This window comes from Zootoca vivipara, chromosome 9 (assembly GCF_963506605.1).
Source record: "Zootoca vivipara chromosome 9, rZooViv1.1, whole genome shotgun sequence".
NCBI classification, from domain to species: domain Eukaryota; kingdom Metazoa; phylum Chordata; class Lepidosauria; order Squamata; family Lacertidae; genus Zootoca; species Zootoca vivipara.
In genome coordinates this window covers 11,433-25,921 of record NC_083284.1, presented here as the reverse complement: position 1 = coordinate 25,921, position 14,489 = coordinate 11,433, and the positions used below count along the sequence as shown (strand labels likewise).

The window sequence follows — 14,489 nt, the reverse complement described above, 5'->3', positions numbered from 1 at the left end:
ACTGGCTTGTAGTTAGAAGGACAAAAGGCAGAGTTGAAGCATGTGTGAGCTGGGCTGGAAGCAGGAGGCTGGCAGAAGCCTGAGAGGGAGAGACATGCTTTATTTCTGTTTGAATCCAAGACTGTGACTATGGGAGAAGCAAGACCTTTTGGGGTGTTAATACATTGGTACCTTGGTTTTCAAACTTAATCTGTTCCGGAAGTCCGTTCCAAAACCAAAGCGTTCCAAAAGCAAGGTGCACTTTCCCATAGAAAGTAATGCAAAATGGATTAATCTGTTCCAGACTTTTAAAAACAACCCCTAAAACAGCAATTTAACATGAATTTTACTGTCTAACGAGACCATGGATCCATAAAATGAAAGCAATAAACAAGGTACTGCAGTCACACAGTCAATCAATCAATCAATCAATCAATAGCTGAACTGGGTTCCACAGTCACACACATACACAAAAGAAGAGCCACAAAAAAAGAAAATAAATAGCAAAAACAGACAGACCTCAGCGTAACACTCAAAATGGAAGTGTGGCACTCAAAATGGAGCATGTTTGGCTTCCGAAAAAAGTTCGCAAACAGGAACACTTACTTCCAGGTTTGCAGTGTTTGGGTTCCAAGTTGTTTGAGTACCAAGGCATTTGAGAACCAAGGTACCACTGTACTCTGAGCCCCTCCATCATAGGCTGAGGTTGTTTATTTGTGTAAATAAACCATAAGTCCTAAAGGCACCACATTCTCTACTGTCCCTCATTCCCAGGAAACTGAATTGGGGAAACACCTGGAACCTCTGGAATCTCTCACTGCTTGGAGACTGGGATGGTGTGCAACATAGAAAGTCCTTCTTCATGCAGTACAAAGTTAAGCTGTGGAACTCCCTCCCACAGGAGGCAGGGATGGCCAGAAACCTAGATGAGTTTAAAGGAGGATTGGACAAATTCATGGAGGAGGGTGTGGCTCTGGGTGGCTCCTAGTCAGGATGGCTCTGCTCTTCCTCCACAGTTGGAGGCAGCCATGCTTCTGAATCCCAATTGCTGGACACCACAGGAGGGAAGAGGGCTCTTGGGCTCAAATCTTGCTTCCAGGTTTCACTTTCTGGTTGGGTTAGGGTTTCCGGGGCAGCATTTTACAGCTGTAGGGAACTGAACTAATGGCCCAAAGAAACATGACTGGCTCACATAAAAACTCCATGAGAAACTTCTTCTGGAAAGCTGACTGGACTGCTAGGACCCCACTGACCCAGGGCTGGCCAGAGCCCCAGGCCCCCCGCAAGCAGAGCAGTTCGTGGGGCTTCCTTCTTCCACGAACCTTCTCTGGGCTTTGGCCACTCTGGGTCTGCTGGATTCTCATCAACTCACGGCTGAGCTCTGCACAGCAGGCCTTGTCCGTGACGTCAATCAGGAGCCGCTCCACAAACTGCAGGACACAAACAGGAGAAACAGACTGAAGGGCAATAGCTGGCTCTTCCCAAGGCCCTCCAAAGCGATGCCTAATGTTTTGGAGTGGCCTTCAAGATCACCCAAATATATCCTTTGATTTTGTTTTAAAAACCTGACTGGTGCCTGAGGGTCCCCACTGTGGTGCCAGCAGCAGAGAAAGGCTGTTTGAACTTAGCCAACAAACTTAACGTACTTTAATATCACCCCACCCCACAAGTTAGAACAGCCCCTTTGTGACATAGGTGCACCAATTTCCTCCTGCCTCATGACTGGTTGGCTCTGCTTAGGTCACCTGAATAGATGCCTCCCCTCCGCCCTTGAGGAAGAAGAGCTCTCACCTTACCTCCACCAGCTTTCGCTCCCACACATCAGTCTTGTAGGAGTCACTCTCTGTAAAGGCTGCATAGGAAAGGCAGGCAGTGGATCAGGGCCACTGAGTTTCATGAGCATCATAAAGCGCTTCAGACACTAAGTCTGTGGAGCAAGCAAGGATTGGTCCTTTTGGCCTATGCAATGCTACCGTAAATCTGATGGTGTGGGCTTCAAATGCATAGCATAGGTCTTTGCATTTGAAGCCCATGCCATTATAGGCTGCAATCCTAACCCCACTTTCCTGGGAGTAAGCCCCACTGAATACAGTAGGACTTACTTCTGAGTAGACATGGTGGTAATGGCAGTGTTAGACTGTGCACCAAAATAAACACAAGCTTATCAGCAGCACTCAAACTGTGAGTCTCCAGAAAAGCTTTGCTAGGCATTTCCCCAGAGCTCATTTGCAGGCTTCAGCAGCAGCCATGGGCAATTCATTAGCAGTTTTCCAAATCTGTGAGGCAACCTTTGTTCATGGGAGGGGCAGGAAAGGCATAAGGGGAACAATGAGGGACCCTGAGGGAGAGGCAGGAAGAGTGTAGGGCCTCAATTGGAACACACTGTCTGGGTATTTGCCCCCATCTGCCCCAGTATAATAAGGGGTGGCCATTTTCTGTGATGGGCAGCTAGCAATGCTGGTCCTGCGCAGAATTCCCAGAGACCTGCTGATGGAAGCTGGCTGCTGCCTCTGGCTCATTTGTCCAAGCAGGCCTAGTTTTCTCAAGGTGACCCCTATCCTAAACACACCAGAGGACTTTGGATCAGAACCAGCTCTGTTCTGACGACACCGAGGCAGAGTGGAAAGGGAGTACTGGGCAGGATGAGGCTTTTGTACCTTTGTTTGCCAGTTTCCCCAGAACACAGAGGATGCTACGGTATGGGAGCAGCCGCCCTTGGAAGCCATCCAGGAGCTTGCTCAGCACTTCTGCTGGGAAATGGTTCCAGAGGGCCACCAGGATGTCACCAGCTGCATCCTGGTACAGGTCGCGGAGATCCTGTAGAAGCAAAGGGGATATAAAGGTCAGGTGGGCAGCTGAGGCCACTCTGTGGGGAGTGGGGGGGCACTGCAGCTGAAGGGACCCTTCACTCATGCACACACACCCCACTGTATTTCTAACAGGGGCGGACAAAGTTGTTGGTCAGGGTAATCTGGTGAAAGGTTGTTTACCCGAAATTATCATCACAGGCCATTGAAAGACAAGAAGCAGCTCCTTCAATTTAACCTGGAAACATGTTGGCAGGGGGGTTGTGTAAGATCCCTGGAACATTGTCCAGCTAACTGGTTGTGGTAAAACTTGGGCGGCTGCATTTCAAGGCACCTGAGATTCCCAGAGCTCCTTCAAGGGCAGACGCATGTGGAGCACATTGCAGAAATCTCATCTGGACCACTGCAGGACCCAGAGGGCAGATAACTGAGTCTGTGTCTAAGAGCAAAGTAGTCAAAGGCACTTCTGGCTACTGCTGCCTCCTGGCCACACAGAGACCAGGCTGTGCCCAGGGCTCCTCCCTAGTGAACCTGCAGCCCCAGCCCCCGGCGGGTTGTGTCAACATTTGTGTGGGGTGGGGCTGGTTGCTCCTAAAGAGGACCTCCCTGGACCCCAAGGTGCTTGACAATTACCACCCTGTCACAAATACCCCTTTGGGTGTGAGGTGGTTGAGAAGATGGTGGCAGTCCAGTTGCAGACACCCTTGGTGGAAATGGGTTGTCTTGACCCCTTCCAGCCTGACTTCAGGGTCTGCTTCGGGGCAGAATCTTGGTCAACCTGGCAGAGAACTGTCTTCAGGAGAGGGATGAGAATGGAGACCTTGATGCTCTGTGGCTTTCATCACCACTGACCATGGCCTCCTCTGGACCTTCTCCATGAGCTGGTGGCACTGTGGTCCAGCAGTTCTGCTCCTACCTATGAGTCCAGTCAGAGAATAACACTGGAAGATTATGCTGCCCGTTGGCAGTTGTGCTGTGGGAGTCTGCAGGGCACCATTTTACCCCAGTGCTGTTTAACATCTATATGAAACCATTGAGAAGGATCTCTGGGAGATTTGGGGCAGAGTTTCAGCAGTATGGTAATGACACCAGCTCTATTTCTGTCTTGCATCTGAATTGGGAGACTGGACTGTTTTAAGCCAGTGCTTGGGTGCAGTAGTGAGCTAGATGAGGCCAACAAACTGAGAAAGAATATTGGCAAGATGGAAGACTCTGTGAAAAGAGTCTCCAAGGTCTGGGAGTTGTGGGGCTCATCAGTTGGGGATGGAGTTATCCTCCCTCTGAAGAAACAAGGGCATTGTTTGGGGAGCTTACCCATCTCTGTCACTGAAGGCTCAGATGATGTCCAGGGAAAAGCAGCTACAGTCAGCATAGACTGGGCCGCCAGCCCCCCTTTTTCTTAGCTGCTATGACTGGGGATGGGCTAATGGGATGGCCTGTTTTTCCATCAGGGCTCTGATTGAATGAAATTCCCCCATATTTGTAATATGCCCAAGTACTGGGAATTATTGGGTATTTTTATTATGTATTTTGTGCTTTTTATATTATAATTTTATGTTGTGAACTGCACTGTGAACTTCACCTACAGATGAAGGGTGGTATACAAAATTAATGAAAAAATAAATAAAATATTGCAAGGCTTGAAAGGTGGTGGGAGAGAGACAGCATTGCTCACGCCTTCAGCTTAGTGATTTAAGAAGCATCTACCCTGTTTCTCCAAAAATAAGACATAGCCATAAAATAAGCCGTAGCAGGATTTTTAAGCATTCAAGGAATATAAGCCATACCCCGAAAATAAGACATAGTGATAGGCGCAGCAGCAATGCCGGCTGCGGCAGGAGGAGGGGAAAAAAAGACATCCCCTGAAAATAAGCCATAGTGTGTTTTTTTGAGGAAAAATAAATATAAGATGGTGTCTTATTTTCAGAGAAACACGGTATTTCACCAGTTCACTCCTTACTGTGGTCCTCAGCATATCTTCAGCAGCCAGTTTGATGATGACTTTAGCCAGTTTGTAGTCCACGCTTTGTGCCGACCTGATCACAGTCTGCAGGATTTCATTAATGCGCAGCCGATGCTTTGGAGAGATCTGCAGAAAAGAAGGAAATGTGAAAGGAAACCAAAAGTTTCATGTCAAGTGCCAAAGGTGGTTTGTGGATGCATGCAAAAGGCAGCAAAGGCCAGCATTGGATTCACTCAAGGCACCCTGCAAAAAGAAGAGAAAAGGAGCTTCCGTCTGAATCCACACCTGACTCCTCAAAGAATCCATGCTGGTGAGAAGCCACAGAAATGCTTGCAGGGAGAGACAGATTTCAGGTTAGCACAAGCCCCCTCACATCTCACTTGGAGGACTACAAGGTTTTCCTCTCACAGAATAGGGGTGGCTCCTGAACTTCCCTGCCCTTGTGGGCCATTTTAACAGTTGGCTGGGGCCTCTTTCCTGTCACTCACCTGATGACCAAGCTGAAAAAGAGATTCCTTTGCAGACATGGCTGACTCCAGAGGAAGGTCCTTTGTTGCACCAGCTTCCAATCAAGCAGGTGCCACAAAGGGGCCTGCTCTGGTCAGTGCTGGTCAGCTGCCCTCTGTAATGATCTCTGGCAGGCAAGCAAGCCCTGATAAGAAGTAATGACTCTCCGACAGTTTTATGTATGTTTATTTACAAACACACACACACACCCAGAGCACAGCTTCTCGCCTGCTCGCATTTACAATAGTTGGTCAGTCTGAATCTTCGCCCCTGCCACAGCAGGAAGGACGTCAAACTCCCACCTTTCCCCTCTTGCCCTTCTGTTGCCATCTGATCTTATCCAGATGCCTAGAATGAGAGGCTGGCCTGCCCCTTCCCCACTGTCACTCGACGCAGACACAGACCTCTGTTTATCTGCTGATTGCCTAGCAAAGCTCTGGCTGCCTTCCAACTCTTCCTCCCCTTGAGAGATAACAGAGTCTTCCCTGGGAAGGGGTGTGTGTGTGTGTGTGTGTGTGTGTGTGTGTGTGTGTGTGTGTGTCGAACTGCCCTTTCTTGACTCTGTCAGCCAGCTCTCATCTGCAGAATTGTTCCCTCATTCACTTAGTTCAATTTCTGAGTCTAACTCTTCCTCTGTGCTGGGGGGGGGGCACATTCCTGACACCCTCCCACCAATTTGCCTCATCACCACACCCCAACACCAAGTCGGAGCAGTCCTCCTTGTGTCCCCCCTGTGAGCCACCCTTTCTGCTTTCTCCTTTCTGGCCACACATACCATCGCAGAATCTGTGTGTCTGACTCTCCCAGATACCACCCTGCTTCACATAAATGCTTTAGAAGTGCCCAGACGGACACACCAAGCTGCAGCTGGGGGGTATGCAGGTCCCACTGCCCCCCTGTTGCTCCCAATATCAGTGGGTGCCTTCTGCAGGTGGTGCTTGCTTAGAAGTGTCTAAGGGAGGTCCATAAAGGTCCCAACGGCAGAAGGGCCCTTCTGATGGCTGCTCTTCCTGATAGCTGAGAACGGCTCTAAGTTCAAACAGCATCTTGAGAGGCAGAACACAGCATAATTCACCTAAGGGTGTTTTGACTATGAGGATGTAGAAGCCACATTTTATAATAATAATAATAATTTTATTATTTATACCCCGCCAATCTGGCTGAGTTTCCCTAAATGATGTGTAATCACTGGGGGTCACAAGAGGACCAGGAGACCCCTCAGTTCCCTTCTGCAGCTAAGCCTTATTGCCATTGCTATTTAACATCCCCATGAAGCTGTTGGGAGCAGCCAGGAGGCATTTGGGAGCATCTCACAGTCACAGAGGTTTCCTGCCTACCTTGTGGATACTCTGGCGATACTTGCAGATGGCCCGCAGGACCCCGGCCAGCTTGGTCTCTGCCAAAGCACACAGGTTGTCAATGGAGGCCTGCACCAGGAAGGGGCCCGTTCCTTCCCGGAGATTCCTCAGGTTGCAGAAGCAGATCTGTGATTCTGGTCAAAGGAAAGAGTGAACCCTGACCAGGCCATTCTGAATAGCTTATTTATTTATTTTATTAACATTTATGCAAGTTCTGTCATAATACATGAAAGGTGGGTGGGGGCGGGGGACATTTTCTGTCCATACAGGCAGCTGAAAGCTGTTGGTCCCAACTCTGCCCCAGAGGGACTCTCAGGGGCCTCTGAGCATAGGAGCCAACTCCAGGCGCCATGGGTGCTTGGGCACCCACAATAATATTCGGTAATTCTGGAGGCTGGGCACCCACAAAGTAAATGAGAAAAGCCGGCAGACAGCAGTCGTGCTGCCTCCAAAAGAGAAGCTGTTCAGCTCTGCTCTCGGCAGCCTTTTCCAGGGGGTGGGGGCTCAAACACAGGGGTAGAGCATCTGTATCTGATCCCCTCCCTGTAAAAAAGTGTGTCTCACAGGGACAATGGTTTCACAATCCCCTTCATTTTGCCTCAGGCGGACAGCTCACCATTCTCGTCTAGCTCTTCCTTGCGTGGCTCTGCCCTCTCCTTTGGCCGGGGAAGAGCAGCAGGCGCTGTGTCTTTGCTCCGACTGTGCTCCTCTTCTCTCGCTGGATGAGCCCGGACTCTATTCTTCCGTGGACTTGCTCTCTTGAAGACGGAGCAGATCCTGCAACAGAATGGAGCGCTAAGCCAGGCGGAAATATCTATCCCAAAGATTACTTAGATGTTTCCTAAACCCACCATCACCTTGTAATATCATGTTCAACATTATTGGAAGTCTTCTCAAAAAAAGACTAGACAGGGGGCACAAAGAAGGAAGAGAACCCCCGTATTTAAACCCGTTTCCCGCTGTTATCCCAAATAGAGAAAAATCCCGTAAATCCCCCGGATTTCCTACCTGCCAGGGAGGCTCCTTCTGCGCATGTCTGGACATGCGCAGAACCGATTTCGGGTGCCGCTCTGCCCATGTTTGGGCACCGGAAATTGGGCAGCGCCGGCACTGGAAGTGGCTTCTACGCATGTCCAGACATGCGTAGAAGTGACTTCCAGTGCCATGCCGCTGCTGATCCTGGATTTTTTTTTACCAGGACTTGGAGGGTATGCAGTTTATAAAGAGCTCATTGTCCAGTTGTTCAATATTTAATATGAGAGACTGTGTGTTCTCCAAAAGAAGATAGCAAGGGAAGACAGCCTCCACAGTCCTCCACAGAGCCCACACAGCTAAAAATGCAGAGCTGGCCAGCATGAAGTTCTATCAAGATCTAATAAAACCATAACAGAAGAGTAACAGAATAAGGTAAAACACATAAACTTTCTGAACTTCAACAGAACATGTACAAGCCAAAGTATAGCATCATGCACATCTAGGCCTACAAGGGCCAAAAGAATAAGGGAGTCAGTGACATTTGGGGAATCCGAGGTTCAGGAGGCTTTTCCTCACCTGCTGAAACATTGGTATCTGAAGAAGAGGGCATGCACACGAAAGCTCATACCAAGAACAAACTTAGTGTGTCTCTAAGGTGCTACTGGAATTTACGGTATTATTATTATTATTGTGCTGAAACATTGACATCAGTCCAGAAAGGGAAGCAAAGAGCTGCAAAAGAGTCAGGTTCACTGAACCCCTGGGAGAGCCTGATGCTGTGAGATTTTCACACAGGGCAATCTGCCAGCTTCAGTTAACAGAAAAGTCGGCATTTTCCACTCAATTGATAATCAATTGTTAATCAAGCAGCAACCCAAAGGATGGTTGTAAGTTCCTTACTCATCCATTTGGGAACCAGATTAATGGAAAGTAGGGTGAATTGGGGCCAGAGGTGTACCTAGGCTCCCGAGTGCCCTTGGCAAAGAGCGGCATCGACACCCTCCTTGTCCCTTGCATCCTGGGTAAGGAGCTGTATTGTCCCCACTCCAAGCAGCAGAGCAGTGGTCTGGGGAATGCACAGATGGCCAGGTGGGATGCTAGCCACTCTGAACCAGAGTGGAGAGGCACAATTTTGCACACATGCACCCAGGCCTGCATCCTTGGCAGGGGCCAACTTGACCAATCCCTAGGTATTAGATTCAGCTAGGTAGCCGTGTTGGTCTGACACAGTAGAAACATTTTTTTTAAAAATTGTCCAGTGGCCCCTTAGAGACCAATTAAGTTTGTTCTTTATAAGAGCTTTTGTGGTATCTGAAGAAGTGTGCATGCACACAAAAGCTCATACCAAGAACAAACTTAGCTGGTCTCTAAGGGGCCACTGGACAATTTTTAAAATATTTTTTAAATAAATCCCTAGGTATGTCCCTGGTTGGGGCATGGGGGGGCAGTTTGCTTGGATGCAGCAGGGACAGCCTTTCTCCACCCTCTTGAGCAGACGCAGAGGAGAAGCTGTTATGTGCAGAAGTTAACATGACTGAGCAAGGCTTCTCTAATGATTATTTCTTATTATTCTTATTCACTTCATATCTTTACCACTTTAGATTTTAAAGGGAAAACATCTCAAAACATCTTACAACACTTTAAAATGTCAAATAAAACAATCCAGATTAAAAGATTACTGAAGAAAGTCAAATCTAAAGTATACATTCAAAGAAACGTAATTAACAGGAAACTAAAATAATACCTTAAAGTTTTCAAAATATAACATTACAGAGGAGGCAAGCTACAGAATACATATTTAACAAAAATTGTCTTAAATATTTCAAAAGAAAACATTACTCAAGGAAGTCACATGTAAAATCCACAGCATATGTGAGAAAGTAACAGATATATAAATGTGAATGCTCCATTAGTGGTTGCTCATATTCCCTTGTGAATCATCTGGAAAGACACAGGTTCCCCATCCCTGAGAAATTGAATTTGGTTGTTGAATTGCAGCTGAAGTGGAGCAGAAAGGAGTTCTCAGTCCTATCAGGCAGAGCTGCTCCACAGTCATGTTCCCATCCTCACTTCAGCCCTTTTAGGGCAGCATAGAACTGTGGATGCATTTTATGGATTGAAGATAGCATGGCCTTTAGCCTGTTTTGCAAACTTTCCACTTCAAAGAAAGGCGAGGAGGAGGAGGAGGAGAAAGGGCTGCTGAATGGCTGGTTGGTGTGACAATGGATTGCCTGAGAGAGCTCCAGGCCTGTATAGGTTGACCAGAGTCTTTGTTCCTTCACAACTGCACAGCAAACAGATAGTCAACAGATACAGCTTTCTTAGTCAGGAGACTCAGTTACGGAAACAGCAGTGCTAATGTGCACCCGTTAAAACCACACCCGGGCTTTAGGGTGGGTAGGTGGGTAAGTGGGGAGCCAGCAGCTCCAGAGAGACAGGTAAGCTACATTACTTGGTGGCTTGCACCTTTCAGCTGCAAAAGGCATATGCAGCCGGGCACCTCCTTTGGTCAGAGGCTCTGACATGGTGATCTGCTGCCTCCAATGAGCTGAAACCATTTGTCTTGGCATAGCCAGGGAAGTGGAGCCCCCTCCACCCTTCTCACCAGCCTCCCTCGTGCTCCCCCCCCCACCTTGCCAGGCACGAGACCAAAGACCTGACAATCATCTTAGATAAGGTCTCAACACCTGTCCACCAATTACCTTCCACAGAGAGTCATGTTCTTTTGTGAATTTTGTCTGACTCAACTTGGCTGACATTTTCCAGAAGTTTGTGGGCAACTCTGTTCTCCAGTTCACCACAATGTACTTTATGTCATACGTGACATCACAATCACGGACTGCATTCATCCCAGTCTGTCAGCGCCAGCACTGAAGGCTTGGAAGCTCTGGAGTTCCTGCCCACTGCGGAGAGACGTGCCAGCCAATAGCAGATGCCCAGAGGTCAGGGCAGAAAGGGCAGCAGCACAACAAGGGCCTGAACACTCTGCACCTCCATGTTTTAAAATAGGTGCAGGTTGTGAGAAGTCGCAGCACAGAGCCCCTTCTGCTGTAATCCATTCTGGGTCTTATTTCTAATAAATTTCCTCTCCCAAACTGGTTTCATTTTTCAATTTTGACCTTCCTCCCAAAGACTGCGGTGAACCATTCCAGTTCTAATGGTGTAACTCTGTAATTTAATAGTGCCAAATGAAGATCATATTGTGACTCTTTTGGTTTGATAAGGAGTTGCTATCATGAGATGAATTCCATTAGACTGGGAATATTCTGAAAGTGAAAGGGTGAAACTGTTTTTTATTAATTCTGAAGAAAATCATAACAATGTTCCCCCCCCAAAAAATATATATATGTAAAGGCGGGATCAGGATTGTTACCAATAAATTGTTCGGGTTTTTGCTAAATTAGTAGCATGAGAAACCATCAGATTGCTTCTTCACACAATCAACTCTAGGACAAGCAATTAACAGTGGGGAGAAAGCCAAGGTCTACTTCTGCCATAGTAACTGCGCTCTCATTGGTTGATATCAGCACTGAGACCTGTTATCAGAGAAAGCTAGCACAGTACGTGTGTGTGGTGAGTGTGGTCAGTGTAGGAGGAGAGGAGCTAAGTCGGTTGTGAGAGACAGAGAGAGACAGAGAGGAAAGGATTTATTTTACTTTGTTTTTGAGTTCTAAAGTTGTACATACCGGTAGAAACTCTGGATTTCTTTTATTTTAATAAATCCTGTATATAGTTTACTCTGCGTCCAGACGTCTAGTCATTTAAGTTACTGCCAGAAGCTTCTGGAAAAACCTGCGCAAACTCTGCTGTGTTCAGGCTGAAGTTACACCTGACACTTAAAAACACTAAGATAAATCTTATACTGTGATGTAACTGATGGGGAGAATCGAGCAGATGGATAAATATAGAGTTACATGCCACCCCAATCTCTGAGAGATGTGGGATTCCAGGGGTTCCGGGTGCTTACACAGTGTCTGTTTCCTTTTGGCTCGATCTCCTATTAAGGTCCCAGCCCTTATTCGTTGGTTGCAGTCTTATCCTGATGTGGAGGCTGCAGCCTATCTGTGGGAAGGTTTCACTTCTGGCTTCCTTTCCCCAATCTGCATCTCTCTCCCTTAGGAATCGTCCCTAAGAAGGCTCCTGGGGAGTTTCGCCTCATTCACAATTTGTCACACCCGAAAGGCACTTCTGAGAATGATGTGATTCCTCCGGAGCTCTGCTCTGTCAAGTATGCTTCACTGGATCACGCAATCAAGATGATTCGGAAATCCGGGCCGGGTGCGTTGCTTGCAAAATGCGATATTGAATCAGCATTTAGACTTTTGCTGATTCATCCACATGATATTTGGCTGCAAGGGTTCCAATTCGAGGGTGCTTTTAATTTTGATGAAGCCATGCCGATGGGCTGCTCTGTAGCCTCTGCGGCCTTTGAGTCTTTCAGCACATTTTTAGAATGGGCCCTCCGATCTAAGACTGGTTTGGAAGGGGTGACCCATCCACCTCGATGAGTTTCTTATTTCCTCGGCTTCTGATATGCCTGTGTCACCCTTATGCAGGCGTTTGTGGAACTCACTGAAGAGTTGGGGGTCCCTTTGGCAGCTGATAAGATCGAGGGTCCGGCTAAGCAGCTGACATATTTAGGTATCCTGTTGGATACTGTTGCTCAAACGTCAAGCTTACCTGCTGACAAAATTTCTAAATTGCACGCAGTCATCCAAGAGGCGCTCTTGCTTGACAAGGTGATTTTACGTCAGCTTCAATCTTTGCTGGGTAACCCCGTGGTTCCACTAAACTGCGAACCACCTGAAAAAGTCTCCTGCTGCTGTTTTCTGCAGATGCAATAGAGGCGGTGAAGAAAGTCTTCTTCGCCGTCGCTACCACCACTTGGTAGGCTCGACATTGAGCTTTAACCTGTGTCCGGTCAGCTTCAGAATGAGTTATCCGCCACCGGCGCTCTAACCATCTTAACGATTGTTTCATTGCCCTCAGATCCATGGAGAACCACGGGGCTGTCTGGGCTCCATGCAATTGGAGAGGGCGCTTCAGAGCCAAACAGTCAATAGCCCTGGTTAACTCTACATTCCAGCGGGCCACCAGGGAATTGGCTGAAAGGCCATCAACATGGGATAAAACATCCCCTACGACTCTCTGGAAACCATTTGGATCCATTAAGTGGCGGGGGCGGACCATCCAAATTAGTCCCACCTCCATGGAGAGGGGAAGAGTTGTGGAGAAGTCCAGTTGCACCAGGTAGTGATTTGACCATGGCACTTCTTTAGTTTCGCTTTTACTTAGTGTCAGATCACCAACATCCATACCGTGTTTCTCACATTTTAAGACGTGCCTATAAAATAAGCCATGGCACGATTTTCTCAAGGCAATAAAATATAAGGCATCCCCCCCAAAATAAGACATGCTGGGGTACCGGTACTATACCGTGCTGGGAGCAGGTCCGGATGGCGCTTCCGTAAGGAACAGGAAAAGGAAGATGCCTGCCCTTGCCGGAAGCGGATGCGCAACGGCAGCACGCCCCGCGCCGAGTGCGAACCTCAGCGTGCGCCGCGCCAAGTCCCGACCCAGCGGGACCCGGCAAAGGCAGCAGCACGTGCTTTGCCAAGCCCCGACTGAGCGGGAGCCGGCAAAGGCAGCAGCGCACGCTTTGCCGAGCTCCAACCCGGCGCCGGAACCTGGCAAGAGCAGCAGCGTGCACCGCTTGGAGCCCCGACCCGGCGGGACCCAGCAGCATGCCCTGCTGAAGCGCCAACAAAGCACCCAGCAGCGCAGCAGCAGCAGCCAGTTCCGGGCGCCAACCCGCAGCAGGAAGAAGAGGTAATTTTTAAAAAATAAGACACCCCCGGAAATAAGCCATAGGCTTATTTTCTTAAGTAAAATAAATATAAGACGGTGTCTTAAAATGTGAGAAACAAGGTACTTGATCTGTCAATATTTTCATCTTCTGCTGTTCACGTTTTTTAACTCTGGTGTCGCCAGAAAGCTGTGGATCCTTGATTTTTGTGGTGCAGGCTGTGCGCCTGGCCATGGTGTGTGATTTGAGGGTGAGTTAGGGGTGGCCCCATGCAAAAAGGTGAAGATCCGTGAGGATCCGTGCTTCAAAACCACGTTTTTGGGCCAAGGTGTAGTCGGGAAGCTGTGGATCCTTGATTTTTGTGGTGCAGGCTGTACCCCTGGGCATGATATGTGATTTGAGGGTGAATTTGGGGGGGGGCATGCAAAAAGGTGAAGATCCGTGAGGATCCGTGCTTCAAAACCACGTTTTTGGGCCAAGGTGTAGTCGGGAAGCTGTGGATCCTTGATTTTTGTGGTGCAGGCTGTACCCCTGGGCATGATATGTGATTTGAGGGTGAATTTGGGGGGGGGGCATGCAAAAAGGTGAAGATCCGTGAGGATCCGTGCTTCAAAACCATGTTTTGGGGCCATTGCGACCACACGAAACAGTGGGTGCTTGATTTTTTTGGTGGTGCCTACAGACTAAGATGTGGTCTAGAGTATCATGGTGGTTTTATTTTGTTTCTATATAAAAATCATATGAATTCATGAGGATCCGTGCCTCGGAACCAAGGTTTTTTTTTTTTTGGATCCACGTTTTTTATAGTCCAGTCTGTAGTCGTGGCTTCCAGATGTGATACAACACTGGATTTGTTGGAGTTGTTTTTTAAAAAGTGGAGGATCCATGAGGATCCGTGTAGATCCGCGTTTTACCTTCTTCCCAAAAAGCCCTACTAGCACCGGCCCTGAATTTTTACCTCAGCACTCAGCATTCCCTGGTCACTAAGTCTGCTCACTTCTCATTTGGCTGTTCTTCCCTGCCCTTATGATTTAGTTTCCTGGTGTTTCTGTTTTGTTTTGAGTTCTGCAAACTTAAACCTGATAAGTCCTTTT

At 48.1% G+C, this 14,489-nt stretch overlaps 1 protein-coding gene across 1 annotated transcript in view; it reads right to left on the bottom strand.

Annotated features, from left to right (window-relative positions):
• LOC118095515 (maestro heat-like repeat family member 5) overlaps positions 1 to 10,438 on the bottom strand; it is a 36,367-nt gene extending 25,929 nt beyond the window's left edge. The window contains exons 1-8 of the mRNA XM_060279105.1: positions 10,410 to 10,438; positions 10,292 to 10,327; positions 7,231 to 7,391; positions 6,594 to 6,748; positions 4,747 to 4,875; positions 2,637 to 2,796; positions 1,776 to 1,831; positions 1,302 to 1,409 (exon numbers count right to left, since the gene is read on the bottom strand). Of these exons, the coding sequence (XP_060135088.1) occupies positions 1,302 to 1,409; positions 1,776 to 1,831; positions 2,637 to 2,796; positions 4,747 to 4,875; positions 6,594 to 6,748; positions 7,231 to 7,391; positions 10,292 to 10,327; positions 10,410 to 10,438 (834 nt within the window). The remainder of the gene's footprint in view (positions 1 to 1,301; positions 1,410 to 1,775; positions 1,832 to 2,636; positions 2,797 to 4,746; positions 4,876 to 6,593; positions 6,749 to 7,230; positions 7,392 to 10,291; positions 10,328 to 10,409) is intronic.
• Positions 10,439 to 14,489: the final 4,051 nt, after the last annotated feature.